General features: G+C 40.2%; 1 protein-coding gene across 1 annotated transcript in view; it reads right to left on the bottom strand.

Annotated features, from left to right (window-relative positions):
• LOC128700563 (uncharacterized) overlaps positions 1 to 15,211 on the bottom strand; it is a 54,044-nt gene that overhangs the window by 25,123 nt on the left and 13,710 nt on the right. Inside the window, exons 5-6 of the mRNA XM_070098882.1 lie at positions 10,255 to 10,400; positions 4,858 to 5,020 (exon numbers count right to left, since the gene is read on the bottom strand). Coding sequence (XP_069954983.1) covers positions 4,858 to 5,020; positions 10,255 to 10,400 — 309 coding nt within the window. The remainder of the gene's footprint in view (positions 1 to 4,857; positions 5,021 to 10,254; positions 10,401 to 15,211) is intronic.

Raw genomic sequence — 15,211 nt, 5'->3', positions numbered from 1 at the left:
GTACACTCCATTTTTCATTGTAATTGCTGATTTAATTAGGTCCTCTCTTTTATCGTATGAATGAAGTCGGATCATTATACTGTGTTTACTTCCTGGTTTTCCTAGCAAACGTGTTTCTTTGATTTCATTGTTTTGCACGATGACTTGTACGTGGTTCTGTATTATCCTGACAGCAGTTTCTTTGCACTGTGCTTGGGTTATGTCACTTGGAATGTGTGGACTGTTTATTATAACTGCATCAGACAACTTATCTTGTTCAGTTTTGTCGTCTTGGAAATCAAGGTATTCATTTAGTCGAGTGTGCATGTTCTGATTCCAGTCCTTGATTGCTTCTTCAACCTTCATATTTATTGTAGTTATTTGTTCGGTGTGACTGGCTATAGCTGCTTTCAGAGTATTTTCTGTGTCAACACTTCCCAATGTAATCTCTTCAAGGTTTTGGATCTTGTTCTCGAGGTTGGTTATCTTGGATTCTCGTCGCTCGAGTGTTGCTTTGATATCTTTGATTTCGTTTTCTAGAGCAACGATGTAGTCACACTGTGTGTGACTTTGTAAATGGTCCAAGTCGGACCGAAACATCATCGTAAGTTCCTCTCTTCTATGTGCGGGTTATTTGTGTATCGTTCCAGTCACGGTACTGTGCCTTTTTTTTGTTGCTATGCATAATACCTGTGATTGTTAGGTAACATATATCATGTGGTTCTTCAACCTTAAATAGCTAAAATATTAATCATAAGACTTTCAAAAAACTTATGTGATAAAGACTAAACAAGCTCAGATTCATGATCAGTGCATTGAAGTTAGATTAAAACAGACAATTTGGATTCTGAACTGATTTCACTGGTAGATTTCAGATTTCTTGATTTTAGGAACATAACCTGCACATTATGAGAGGGCTTGCTGTGTATGCACATATGCAACTAATTGCAACAGAGCAGTAAGTGCTGTATTCCTTTTTTAAAACTTTGTACAAATTATCGATTTTAGTTCAGTGGTTAAATCAGAAATCTACCATGATGAGTCTCAATTTTGGGTGTTTGATTACAAGCAAAGTAAATGACAGGATGTTCCAGAGAGGGGACACAGAAACAAGGGGTCACACTTGGAAGTTGAAGACTCGGCTGAGTCAAAGGGATGTTAGGAAGTATTTCTTCAGTCATAGAGTAGACAGGAAGTGGAATAGTCTAGCAAGTGATGTAGTGGAGGCAGGAACCATACATAGCTTTAAGACAAGGTATGATAAAGCTAACGGAGCAGGGAGAGAGGACCTAGTAGTGTTCAGTGAAGAGGCGGGGCCAGGAGCTGAGTCTTGACCCCTGCAACCACAATTAGGTGAGTACATCTGGAAGCAGTGGATATATTTATATACACATATGTTATGATGTTATGAATGAAAAGAAGTTGGATGTCCTGGCCCTAAGCGAAACAAAGCTGAAGGGGGTAGGAGAGTTTCAGTGGGGGGAAATAAATGGGATTAAATCTGGAGTATCTGAGAGAGTTAGAGCAAAGGAAGGGGTAGCAGTAATGTTAAATGATCAGTTATGGAAGGAGAAAAGAGAATATGAATGTGTAAATTCAAGAATTATGTGGATTAAAGTAAAGGTTGGATGCGAGAAGTGGGTCATAATAAGCGTGTATGCACCTGGAGAAGAGAGGAATGCAGAGGAGAGAGAGAGATTTTGGGAGATGTTAAGTGAATGTATAGGAGCCTTTGAACCAAGTGAGAGAGTAATTGTGGTAGGGGACTTGAATGCTAAAGTAGGAGAAACTTTTAGAGAGGGTGTGGTAGGTAAGTTTGGGGTGCCAGGTGTAAATGATAATGGGAGCCCTTTGATTGAACTTTGTATAGAAAGGGGTTTAGTTATAGGTAATACATATTTTAAGAAAAAGAGGATAAATAAGTATACACGATATGATGTAGGGCGAAATGACAGTAGTTTGTTGGATTATGTATTGGTAGATAAAAGACTGTTGAGTAGACTTCAGGATGTACATGTTTATAGAGGGGCCACAGATATATCAGATCACTTTCTAGTTGTAGCTACACTGAGAGTAAAAGGTAGATGGGATACAAGGAGAATAGAAGCATCAGGGAAGAGAGAGGTAAAGGTTTATAAACTAAAAGAGGAGGCAGTTAGGGAAGATATAAACAGCTATTGGAGGATAGATGGGCTAATGAGAGCATAGGCAATGGGGTCGAAGAGGTATGGGGTAGGTTTAAAAATGTAGTGTTAGAGTGTTCAGCAGAAGTTTGTGGTTACAGGAAAGTGGGTGCAGGAGGGAAGAGGAGCGATTGGTGGAATGATGATGTAAAGAGAGTAGTAAGGGAGAAAAAGTTAGCATATGAGAAGTTTTTACAAAGTAGAAGTGATGCAAGGAGGGAAGAGTATATGGAGAAAAAGAGAGAAGTTAAGAGAGTGGTGAAGCAATGTAAAAAGAGAGCAAATGAGAGAGTGGGTGAGATGTTATCAACAAATTTTGTTGAAAATAAGAAAAAGTTTTGGAGTGAGATTAACAAGTTAAGAAAGCCTAGAGAACAAATGGATTTGTCAGTTAAAAATAGGAGAGGAGAGTTATTAAATGGAGAGTTAGAGGTATTGGGAAGATGGAAGGAATATTTTGAGGAATTGTTAAATGTTGATGAAGATAGGGAAGCTGTGATTTCGTGTATAGGGCAAGGAGGAATAACATCTTGTAGGAGTGAGGAAGAGTCAGTTGTGAGTGTGGGGGAAGTTCGTGAGGCAGTAGGTAAAATGAAAGGGGGTAAGGCAGCCGGGATTGATGGGATAAAGATAGAAATGTTAAAAGCAGGTGGGGATATAGTTTTGGAGTGGTTGGTGCAATTATTTAATAAATGTATGGAAGAGGGTAAGGTACCTAGGGATTGGCAGAGAGCATGCATAGTTCCTTTGTATAAAGGCAAAGGGGATAAAAGAGAGTGCAAAAATTATAGGGGGATAAGTCTGTTGAGTGTACCTGGTAAAGTGTATGGTAGAGTTATAATTGAAAGAATTAAGAGTAAGACGGAGAATAGGATAGCAGATGAACAAGGAGGCTTTAGGAAAGGTAGGGGGTGTGTGGACCAGGTGTTTACAGTGAAACATATAAGTGAACAGTATTTAGATAAGGCTAAAGAGGTCTTTGTGGCATTTATGGATTTGGAAAAGGCGTATGACAGGGTGGATAGGGGGGCAATGTGGCAGATGTTGCAAGTGTATGGTGTAGGAGGTAGGTTACTGAAAGCAGTGAAGAGTTTTTACGAGGATAGTGAGGCTCAAGTTAGAGTATGTAGGAAAGAGGGGAATTTTTTCCCAGTAAAAGTAGGCCTTAGACAAGGATGTGTGATGTCACCGTGGTTGTTTAATATATTTATAGATGGGGTTGTAAGAGAAGTAAATGCGAGGGTCTTGGCAAGAGGCGTGGAGTTAAAAGATAAAGAATCACACACAAAGTGGGAGTTGTCACAGCTGCTCTTTGCTGATGACACTGTGCTCTTGGGAGATTCTGAAGAGAAGTTGCAGAGATTGGTGGATGAATTTGGTAGGGTGTGCAAAAGAAGAAAATTAAAGGTGAATACAGGAAAGAGTAAGGTTATGAGGATAACAAAAAGATTAGGTGATGAAAGATTGAATATCAGATTGGAGGGAGAGAGTATGGAGGAGGTGAACTTATTCAGATATTTGGGAGTGGACGTGTCAGCGGATGGGTCTATGAAAGATGAGGTGAATCATAGAATTGATGAGGGAAAAAGAGTGAGTGGTGCACTTAGGAGTCTGTGGAGACAAAGAACTTTGTCCTTGGAGGCAAAGAGGGGAATGTATGAGAGTATAGTTTTACCAACGCTCTTATATGGGTGTGAAGCGTGGGTGATGAATGTTGCAGCGAGGAGAAGGCTGGAGGCAGTGGAGATGTCATGTCTGAGGGCAATGTGTGGTGTGAATATAATGCAGAGAATTCGTAGTTTGGAAGTTAGGAGGAGGTGCGGGATTACCAAAACTGTTGTCCAGAGGGCTGAGGAAGGGTTGTTGAGGTGGTTCGGACATGTAGAGAGAATGGAGCGAAACAGAATGACTTCAAGAGTGTATCAGTCTGTAGTGGAAGGAAGGCGGGGTAGGGGTCGGCCTAGGAAGGGTTGGAGGGAGGGGGTAAAGGAGGTTTTGTGTGCGAGGGGCTTGGACTTCCAGCAGGCATGCGTGAGCGTGTTTGATAGGAGTGAATGGAGACAAATGGTTTTTAATACTTGACGTGCTGTTGGAGTGTGAGCAAAGTAACATTTATGAAGGGATTCAGGGAAACCGGCAGGCCGGACTTGAGTCCTGGAGATGGGAAGTACAGTGCCTGCACTCTGAAGGAGGGGTGTTAATGTTGCAGTTTAAAAACTGTAGTGTAAAGCACCCTTCTGGCAAGACAGTGATGGAGTGAATGATGGTGAAAGTTTTTCTTTTTCGGGCCACCCTGCCTTGGTGGGAATCGGCCGGTGTGATAATAAAAAAAAAAAAAAAAAAAAAAAAAAAAAAATAAATGCTACTATGTATGATAATCTATGTAACTGTATTTGTGTATAGCTGAATGAGCTTACTTACACAAAGAAATAAAATTTTGATTTGATCTGATGTGAATGACAACTTTTCACCGACACAGTGGGTTTTACCAAGGCAGTGATAGTAAAGTTCATAAGAGTTTTCACTGCATCCAGATATCACTTATTCCACCTTGTTAGTACAGTAATTTACATACCATTCTAGTTCCTGAATTACCAGTAGCTACATTTTACAAAACACTTTTCACTCTGCTAATTCCTTACACAGTCTTTTTGGTGCATGCATCTGTGGTAATAAATAAATACAAGATAATTACAAATCCATTCCACAGGTCCCAGTAGAGAGGAGGTGAACCTGTCCTGATGCGTCCTTTGTGGGTGAGTTCAATTCTTTTTTTCTGAAGTAGCAAAGAGGCTTCATAGATGGCAAGATTATGCTCATCTACCATTTGAGAAATTACCAGTATATTCCCATCACAGCTGTAAATAGAAGAATATATTAACACATAAAAAATTATCCCAGAATAATTTAGGAGAAAGTTTAACACACCAGCCATCTCTCACCTAGGCAAGGTGGCCTGAAAAAGAAGAAACAAAAGTTTTTCTACTTATAACATTTAGTAATTTATACAGGAAAAGGCATCAGGAGAAATGCACCACATATTAGTGGCTTTCTTTTGTGCCTAACAGTATTTTATTACATGTGAACTACATTATCTGTATAATGCATAAAAGAAATAAAATACAGCCTCTCATCATTTAACGATATACTCGTTTACCAATGCCTTGGACATACGACAGGCTCCCTGACCAGTATGCATACCTAAATAATGTATACTAGAGCTGATTTCTTTTATTTTGTTTATTACAATACACAGTACACTACTGTATCAACATTTAAAAATATACCAGAAATGTTATAAATGGTGCAAAGGTGACATTAAAAAATATTAAAGATGGATGACACAAACCCATTACCATCACATAGTGTGCTCCTCACTTAGCGACGAATTCGTTTACCAACATGGTCTTAGGAATGAAACTCCGTCGTTAAATGAGAGGCTGTATTTGAGTTCTGAATTTGAATTTGAATGCATATTCAAAAGCACTGTAATGTAGATCTAATCAAACATTTAATCCTAGATTAAACAGACCTTGATTTAACAGACTTCAGAAATACGGGAGAAGATCCACTTGGTCAAGTGACTTGCAAACATTGAACAAAGTCCATTGTTTGAAGAGTTGCTTGTTATTGTTACAATCAAGGCAAAACAATCTCATCTTTATCCCCACAATCACCATTACAGGCCACTCACTCTCCCTTATTATTCTGGTAAATAAAGGTTTCACTAAATTTCATACACATAAATAAACAATTTATCATTATTATTGTATTCATGGAAAAGTGCTAAGTTCATAAAGGTCATACAGCATCTAAGAAATGGGGAAAGGTGGAAATAGGTAACCTGTGGATCAGTTAGCAATGCACTCGTCTCACAGACTGTGTCAATAGTTCAATCCCCAGTATGGGTGAAAACACTGGGCATGTTTTCTTACACTTGCTGTCCCTGTTCACCTAGCAGTAAGTAGGTACCTAGGTGTTAGTTGACTAGTGTGGGTTACATCCTGGGGGACCAGATTGAAGGACCCCAATGATAATAAGACAGACAGTCCTCACTGATGCAATGACTTTCTTGGGTTATCTTGGGTGGATAACCCTCTGCATTAAAAATTCAAACAACTTTAATCTTATCTTAGCCCCTGTTCACCTAGCAGTGAGTAGGCACCTGGGTGTTAGTTGACTACTGTGGGTCGCATCATGGGGGACATGAGGGGTAGTCTACCTTAGATAAGGCTGGGCTCTGAAATGAGCTGAGGTAGAATAACAGCTCTTTGCCTGTAAAACTAATGTACAGGCAGGCCCTGCTTATACAGCAGGTTAGGCTCCAGGCTACTGCTATAAAGTGAATCGTAGTATTTTTTTTCCACTTTCAAATATATATAAAAGCCGGATAACATGTTTAAACTATCAGATATTAAATAAGCAATAGAGCTAGGTCTAAAAAATGCTTATCCAGTACACACATTACTTACCTTAAAATATTTTTGACCTTAGCTTATAGTGAGTGGTGAATATATTTATTGTAGGAAGTCTGAATAAATGAACAATGGGTATATTGAAAACCTGTGTATTAGGGAACCACCGTAAGGTGAAGCGCTGTAAAGAGAGGCCCTCCTGTATAAAACAAAGTGATAAGGTCTGAGCCAAGAAAAGCAAAGACAGCTCTAATTCTTTGAATCAAGAGCCCTTTACCAGCTTTAAGATGCCTTCCTTGAGGGCACCTTATTGAGAAATACAGAGATAGACAGTATAATAACCTATGTGACATGTCAAGATATCTTATTTATGAAAATAAAATACCAGATATACTAAGCAAATTTCCTAAATTTGTTTGTAACAGATAAGTGAACTATAGATATGTAGATATAAATCCATATGTACTCCTGTTAACCCTTTGGGGCCTAGTTCCTAGGCCTTTTGTGTATCCATATGCTCTTGCACTACCGTCCACAGGATGGATATGGGGTGCACAATAAACTAGCCACTTCGGTGGCAAAATCTAATCCTTGAAAGGAATGTGCAACTGAATAAACAAGTTAAAAATGTGGCTCATATCAGAAATTAGTACAGTTATTTTTTATTATTTTTTTTATTATCACACTGGCCAATTCCCACCAAGGCAGGGTGGCCCGAAAAAGAAAAACTTTCACCATCATTCACTCCATCACTGTCTTGCCAGAAGGGTGCTTTACACTACAGTTTTTAAACTGCAACATTTACACCCCTCCTTCAGAGTGCAGGCACTGTACTTCCCATCTCCAGGACTCAAGTCCGGCCTGCCGGTTTCCCTGAACCCCTTCATAAATGTTACTTTGCTCACACTCCAACAGCACGTCAAGTATTAAAAACCATATGTCTCCATTCACTCCTATCAAACACGCTCACACATGCCTGCTGGAAGTCCAAGCCCCTCGCACACAAAACCTCCTTTACCCCCTCCCTCCAACCTTTCCTAGGCCGACCCCTACCCCGCCTTCCTTCCACTACAGACTGATACACTCTTGAAGTCACTCTGTTTCGCTCCATTCTCTCTACATGTCCAAACCACCTCAACAACCCTTCCTCAGCCCTCTAGACAACAGTTTTAGTAATCCCGCACCTCCTCCTAACTTCCAAACTACGAATTCTCTGCATTATATTCACTCCACACATTGCCCTCAGACATGATATCTCCACTGCCTCCAGCCTTCTCCTCGCTGCAACATTCATCACCCATGCTTCACACCCATATAAGAGCGTTGGTAAAACTATACTCTCATACATTCCCCTCTTTGCCTCCAAGGACAAAGTTCTTTGTCTCCAGAGACTCCTAAGTGCACCACTCACCCTTTTCCCCTCATCAATTCTATGATTCACCTCATCTTTCATAGACCCATCTGCTGACACGTCCACTCCCAAATATCTGAATACATTCACCTCCTCCATACTCTCTCCCTCCAATCTGATATCCAATCTTTCATCACCTAATCTTTTTGTTATTATTAATCTTCTTCATCTCTGAACAAACAAGCCATATTATTACTACAGTGGAACCTTGAAAATCGAACGTACCAAATATTGAACGCTTCGAAAATAAGACCATTTTTTCGGACAAACTGTGTACCAAAAATCGAACGCGTTTCAAATTTCGGACCGCCGGGTACAGGACCTGTCCGCTGGCCCGCTCTGTCCTCGTCCCCGCGCAGGCGCCTTGAGCAGCAGTCTAGCTTTGTTTATGCTTGAGTGAACGCTAACCTGCGCTCTCATTCACACATTTTATGATTATTTCATTGTGTTTAGTACTTGTGGGACTGTGAAATAAGCTGCCATAGGCCCAAAGAAACTTGCTAGCGGTACCCCTGTGGTAAAGAAAGTGAGAAACACCATAGATGTGAAGAAGGAAATAATACAGAAGTATGAGAGTGGTGTGAGACTTGTTGAGCTTGCCAGGATGTACTGAGGACTGTGGACAGTTTATTTTGTGAGACAGAAACAGACGACTGTGGACAGTTATTTTGTGAGACAGAAACCGATGACTGTGGAGTTATTTTGTGAGACAGAAACAGACGACTGTGGAGTTATTTTGTGAGACAAACAGACGATTGTGGAGTTATTTTGTGAGGCAAACAGACGATTGTGGACAGTTATTTTGTGAGACAGAAATAGACGACTGTGGATAGTTATTTTGTGAGACAGAAACAGAGGACTGTAGACAGTTATTTTGCGAGACTGGGGTCCAATGACTCCAGATGCCATCACCAATCTTCAATAAAAGTAAGTAAAAATGTTATTTTATATTACTATACATAATTAAAGACTATAGCATTTGTTGTGTGTATGTAAAACTGTAATTAATCTCTATAAAATGTATTATTTTTGTGAATATTTTTGGGTTTCTGGAACGGATTAATTGTATTTCCAATATTTCTTATGGGAAATATTGCTTCGAATTTCAGACTTTTTGAATTTAGAACTAGCTCCTGGAATGGATTAAGTTCGATTTTTGAGGTTCCACTGTATTATTATTATTATTATTATTATTATTATATTCACAAGCAGTTGTTAACCCTGTAAAGGTTATACAACACCTGGAGAAGGTGAAGACAGCTCTGATTCCTTGGATCATGAGCTTTTCACCAGCTCTTGCATTCTGTACCTGGAGTTTACCTGGAGAGGGTTTTGGGGTCAATGCCCCTGCAGCTCAGTCTGAGACCAGGCCTCAGGATCAGGGTCTGATCAACCAAGCTGTTACTTCTGGCCGCACACAAACTGACATACGAACCACAGCCCAGTTGGTCAGGTACTGACTTTAGGTGTCTGTCCAGTGTCTTCTTGAAGACAGCCAGGGGTCTATTGGTAATCCCCCTTATGTATGATGGGAGGCAGCTGAACAGTCTTAGGCCCCGGACACTTATTGTGTTGTCTCTCAGTGTACTTGTGGCACCCCTGCTTTTCATTGTGATTTTCATGTGCAAGCTTGGTACTAATCCATCTAGGATTTTCCAAGTGTATATTATTATGTATCTCTCTCGCCTGTGTTCCAGGGGATACAGATCAAGGGCCTTCAACCGTTCCCAGTAATTTAGGTGCCTTATTGTACTTACGTGTGCCATGAATTTAACAAATAGTGTTAAAATGTTACCAGAAAGCACATCACTCTAAACTGAATTATGGTAATTTTCAACACTACCGAACCTACCATAAACTTTATTACTATTCTGTGTTTAAGAAAGCACTAAATCCATAGGGTTCATACAGTGCCTGAGGAATGGGAGAAAATCAGGTTTGATCCAAGGAAGGGGATGATAGGTTCAATTTCTTGGATCAGGAGCCTCCTCACCAGCATCAAGGAACCTCTCATGAAGGGACTACAGCTTTTCATGCAAATGAGAAATTTCCAGCCAGAAAAACAAGTACTGTACATGTAATAACAATCCTAAATATTCCTTTCTTACCAAAATCTATAGTAACAGTTTTCTTGCCACAATCTATAGTAACAGTTTTCTTACCACAATCTACAGTAAGTTTTCTTACCACAATCTAAAGTAACAGTTTTCTTACCACAATCAATAGTAAGTTTTCTTACCACAATCAATAGTAACAGTTTTCTTACCACAATCTGGAGTCCACAGAGAGTTCAGGATGTACACTCAGTGGTAAGAGGTGACGCAGCTCAGCTTCCACTAGGTAACACACAAGGTTCTTTTCTACACACAGTGCCAGCACAGCAGGCATTTCTGGCATCTCCATGACACAAACCTAATAATATTCAAAAATATATTAGATCTCCATGGGGAAGTGAACAGAATTCCTCCTCCGTAAGAGGTGACTAAACTGCCGGGAGCAAGGGGCTAGTAACCCCTTCTCCTGTATAAATTACTAAATTTAATAAGAGAAACTTTCGTTTTTCTTGTTGGGCTACCCTGCCTCAGTGGGATATGGCTGAAAATTGATTAGCCAGACTTGAGTCCTGGAGGTGGGAAGTACAGTGCCTGCACTCTGAAGAAGGGGTGAGGAAGGTAATTTGAACTGCAATGTCTGCACACTTCTGGCAAGATACCAACTGATAAATAGGTATCTTGTCAGATGATAAATGTATTTCCTTTTTTTCAGTCACCCTACCCTGGTGGGAGATGGCTGGTATGTTATAAAATATTAAAAAACATCTGTTTTGTTAAAAATGTTGATCAAACGAGTAAATCTCCCATTTACATGAAAATAATAATAAATCACACTGTCTAACTTTTTTGGGTTAACCTAGGTTCTCTATATATATGCTGCTATGTATAATAATCTATGTAACTGTATTTGTGTATACCTGAATAAACTTACTATTAAATGCTGCAAAAAGGTAAAATAAAAGAAGTACAGATCTATGTTGCATGCCTAGTGTTCACTGTACTACAACGTGGTTTTTCTCAAGATACTGCCATATAAATTTAGGGATAGGAAAGGCTGTCTGAGGCCCAGGTGTTAATAAAAGACATATATACAAGTCTAAACTTGTTTAGCAATGGACATTTATTGCTTCCTGGCTCATCCCCTAATAACACCAGAGAACTGCATTAGAAATCTTCCTTATGAAGAGAGACTGAAGACCCTTAAATTACATTCACTTGTTAGACGAAGAATGAGGGGAGACATGACCGAAGTGTATAAGTGGAAGATGGGTATTAATAAAGGGAACATTAATAAGGTCTTGAGGATATCTCTCCAAAAGAGAACCCGCAGTAATTGATTTAAATTAGACAAGTTTAGATTTAGAAAGGACATAGGAAAGTATTGGTTTGGAAATAGGGTAGTTGATGAGTGGAACAGTCTACCTAGTTGGGTTATTGAGGCTAAGACCTTGGGTAGTTTCAAATTTAGGTTGGATAAATGCATGGGAGCAATGGGCTAGGAACCCCTTCTCCTGTAGACATTTACTAAAAAAGAGAAGAAGAAAAACTTTATAAAACTGGGATGCTTGAATGTGCGTGGATGTAGTGCGGATGACAAGAAACAGATGATTGCTGATGTTATGAATGAAAAGAAGTTGGATGTCCTGGCCCTAAGCAAAACAAAGCTGAAGGGGGTAGGGGAGTTTCGGTGGGGGGAAATAAATGGGATTAAATCTGGAGTATCTGAGAGAGTTAGAGCAAAGGAAGGGGTAGCAGTAATGTTGAATGATCAGTTATGGAAGGAGAAAAGAGAATATGAATGTGTAAATTCAAGAATTATGTGGATTAAAGTAAAGGTTGGATGCGAGAAGTGGGTCATAATAAGCGTGTATGCACCTGGAGAAGAGAGGATTGTAGAGGAGAGAGAGAGATTTTGGGAGATGTTAAGTGAATGTATAGGAGCCTTTGAACCAAGTGAGAGAGTAATTGTGGTAGGGGACCTGAATGCTAAAGTAGGAGAAACTTTTAGAGAGGGTGTGGTAGGTAAGTTTGGGGTGCCAGGTGTAAATGATACTGGGAGCCCTTTGATTGAACTTTGTATAGAAAGGGGTTTAGTTATAGGTAATACATATTTTAAGAAAAAGAGGATAAATAAGTATACAAGATATGATGCAGGGCAAAATGACAGTAGTTTGTTGGATTATGTATTGGTAGATAAAAGACTGTTGAGTAGACTTCAGGATGTACATGTTTATAGAGGGGCCACAGATATATCAGATCACTTTCTAGTTGTTGCTACACTGAGAGTAAAAGGTAGATGGGATACAAGGAGAATAGAAGCATCAGGGAAGAGAGGTGAAGGTTTATAAACTAAAAGAGGAGGCAGTTAGGGTAAGATATAAACAGCTATTGGAGGATAGATGGGCTAATGAGAGCATAGGCAATGGGGTCGAAGAGGTATGGGGTAGGTTTAAAAATGTAGTGTTAGAGTGTTCAGCAGAAGTTTGTGGTTACAGGAAAGTGGGTGCGGGAGGGAAGAGGAGCGATTGGTGGAATGATGATGTGAAGAGAGTAGTAAGGGAGAAAAAGTTAGCATATGAGAAGGTTTTACAAAGTAGAAGTGATGCAAGGAGGGAAGAGTATATGGAGAAAAAGAGAGAGGTTAAGAGAGTGGTGAAGCAATGTAAAAAGAGAGCAAATGAGAGAGTGGGTGAGATGTTATCAACAAATTTTGTTGAAAACAAGAAAAAGTTTTGGAGTGAGATTAACAAGTTAAGAAAGCCTAGAGAACAAATGGATTTGTCAGTTAAAAATAGGAGAGGAGAGTTATTAAATGGAGAGTTAGAGGTATTGGGAAGATGGAGGGAATATTTTGAGGAATTGTTAAATGTTGATGAAGATAGGGAAGCTGTGATTTCGTGTATAGGGCAAGGAGGAACAACATCTTGTAGGAGTGAGGAAGAGCCAGTTGTGAGTGTGGGGGAAGTTCGTGAGGCAGTAGGTAAAATGAAAGGGGGTAAGGCAGCCGGGATTGATGGGATAAAGATAGAAATGTTAAAAGCAGGTGGGGATATAGTTTTGGAGTGGTTGGTGCAATTATTTAATAAATGTATGGAAGAGGGTAAGGTACCTAGGGATTGGCAGAGAGCATGCATAGTTCCTTTATTTAAAGGCAAAGGGGATAAAAGAGAGTGCAAAAATTATAGGGGGATAAGTCTGTTGAGTATACCTGGCAAAGTGTATGGTAGAGTTATTATTGAAAGAATTAAGAGTAAGATGGAGAATAGGATAGCAGATGAACAAGGAGGCTTTAGGAAAGGTAAGGGGTGTGTGGACCAGGTGTTTACAGTGAAACATATAAGTGAACAGTATTTAGATAAGGCTAAAGAGGTCTTTGTGGCATTTATGGATTTGGAAAAGGCGTATGACAGGGTGGATAGGGGGGCAATGTGGCAGATGTTGCAGGTGTATGGTGTAGGAGGTAGGTTACTGAAAGCAGTGAAGAGTTTTTACGAGGATAGTGAGGCTCAAGTTAAAGTATGTAGGAAAGAGGGAAATTATTTCCCAGTAAAAGTAGGCCTTAGACAAGGATGCGTGATGTCACCGTGGTTGTTTAATATATTTATAGATGGGGTTGTAAGAGAAGTAAATGCGAGGGTCTTGGCAAGAGGTGTGGAGTTAAAAGATAAAGAATCACACATAAAGTGGGAGTTGTCACAGTTGCTCTTTGCTGATGACACTGTGCTCTTGGGAGATTCTGAAGAGAAGTTGCAGAGATTGGTGGATGAATTTGGTAGGGTGTGCAAAAGAAGAAAATTGAAAGTGAATACAGGAAAGAGTAAGGTTATGAGGATAACAAAAAGATTAGGTGATGAAAGATTGGATATCAGATTGGAGGGAGAGAGAATGGAGGAGGTTAATGTATTCATATATTTGGGAGTGGACGTGTCAGCGGATGGGTCTATGAAAGATGAGGTGAATCATAGAATTGATGAGGGGAAAAGGGTGAGTGGTGCACTTAGGAGTCTGTGGAGACAAAGAACTTTGTCCTTGGAGGCAAAGAGAGGAATGTATGAGAGTATAGTTTTACCAACGCTCTTATATGGGTGTGAAGCATGGGTGATGAATGTTGCAGCGAGGAGAAGGCTGGAGGCAGTGGAGATGTCATGTCTGAGAGCAATGTGTGGTGTGAATATAATGCAGAGAATTCATAGTTTGGAAGTTAGGAGGAGGTGCGGGATTACCAAAACTGTTGTCCAGAGGGCTGAGGAAGGGTTGTTGAGGTGGTTCGGACATGTGGAGAGAATGGAGCGAAACAGAATAACTTCAAGAGTGTATCAGTCTGTAGTGGAAGGAAGGCGGGGTAGGGGTCGGCCTAGGAAAGGTTGGAGGGAGGGGGTAAAGGAGGTTTTGTGTGCAAGGGGCTTGGACTTCCAGCAGGCATGCGTGAGCGTGTTTGATAGGAGTGAATGGAGACAAATGGTTTTTAATACTTGACGTGCTGTTGGAGTGTGAGCAAAGTAACATTTATGAAGGGGTTCAGGGAAAACGGCAGGCCGGACTTGAGTCCTGGAGATGGGAAGTACAGTGCCTGCACTCTGAAGGAGGGGTGTTAATGTTGCAGTTTAAAAACTGTAGTGTAAAGCACCCTTCTGGCAAGACAGTGATGGAGTGAATGATGGTGAAAGTTTTTCTTTTTCGGGCCACCCTGCCTTGGTGGGAATCGGCCAGTGTGATAATAAAAAAAAAAAAAAAAAATAAATGCATGAGTGAGAGGGGTTGGATTTGAGTGAGACTTGCAAATGAGTGGATAGAGTTGTCAGAGCTTATTTCTTGGGTAGCATTGAAAATTAGGTTGGGCAAATGTTTTGTTAGTGGGATGGATTATAAAGGACCTGCCTAGTATGGGCCAACGGGCCTGCTGCAGTGATCCTCCTTTCTTATGTTATTATGTTCTTATGCATTAGAAGATATATTCTGGTAAAGGGCATGAGTTGTGATAGTTGGCTTGTTTATTAGCTTCAAAGCCTATCCCAGAGCCTGGCCTAAGGCTGGGCTCTGGGAGCAGAAAAACTTTCAGAACACAACAAAGGTATACAGCCTCTCCTCACTTAGCAACATACTCATTTACTGACGACTCGGACTTACAACGGGCTCTCTGACCAGTATGCATACCTAAATAATGTATAT

This window comes from Cherax quadricarinatus, chromosome 65, assembly GCF_038502225.1.
Source record: "Cherax quadricarinatus isolate ZL_2023a chromosome 65, ASM3850222v1, whole genome shotgun sequence".
NCBI lineage: Eukaryota > Metazoa > Arthropoda > Malacostraca > Decapoda > Parastacidae > Cherax > Cherax quadricarinatus.
This window is presented reverse-complemented; position numbering and strand designations above follow the sequence as displayed.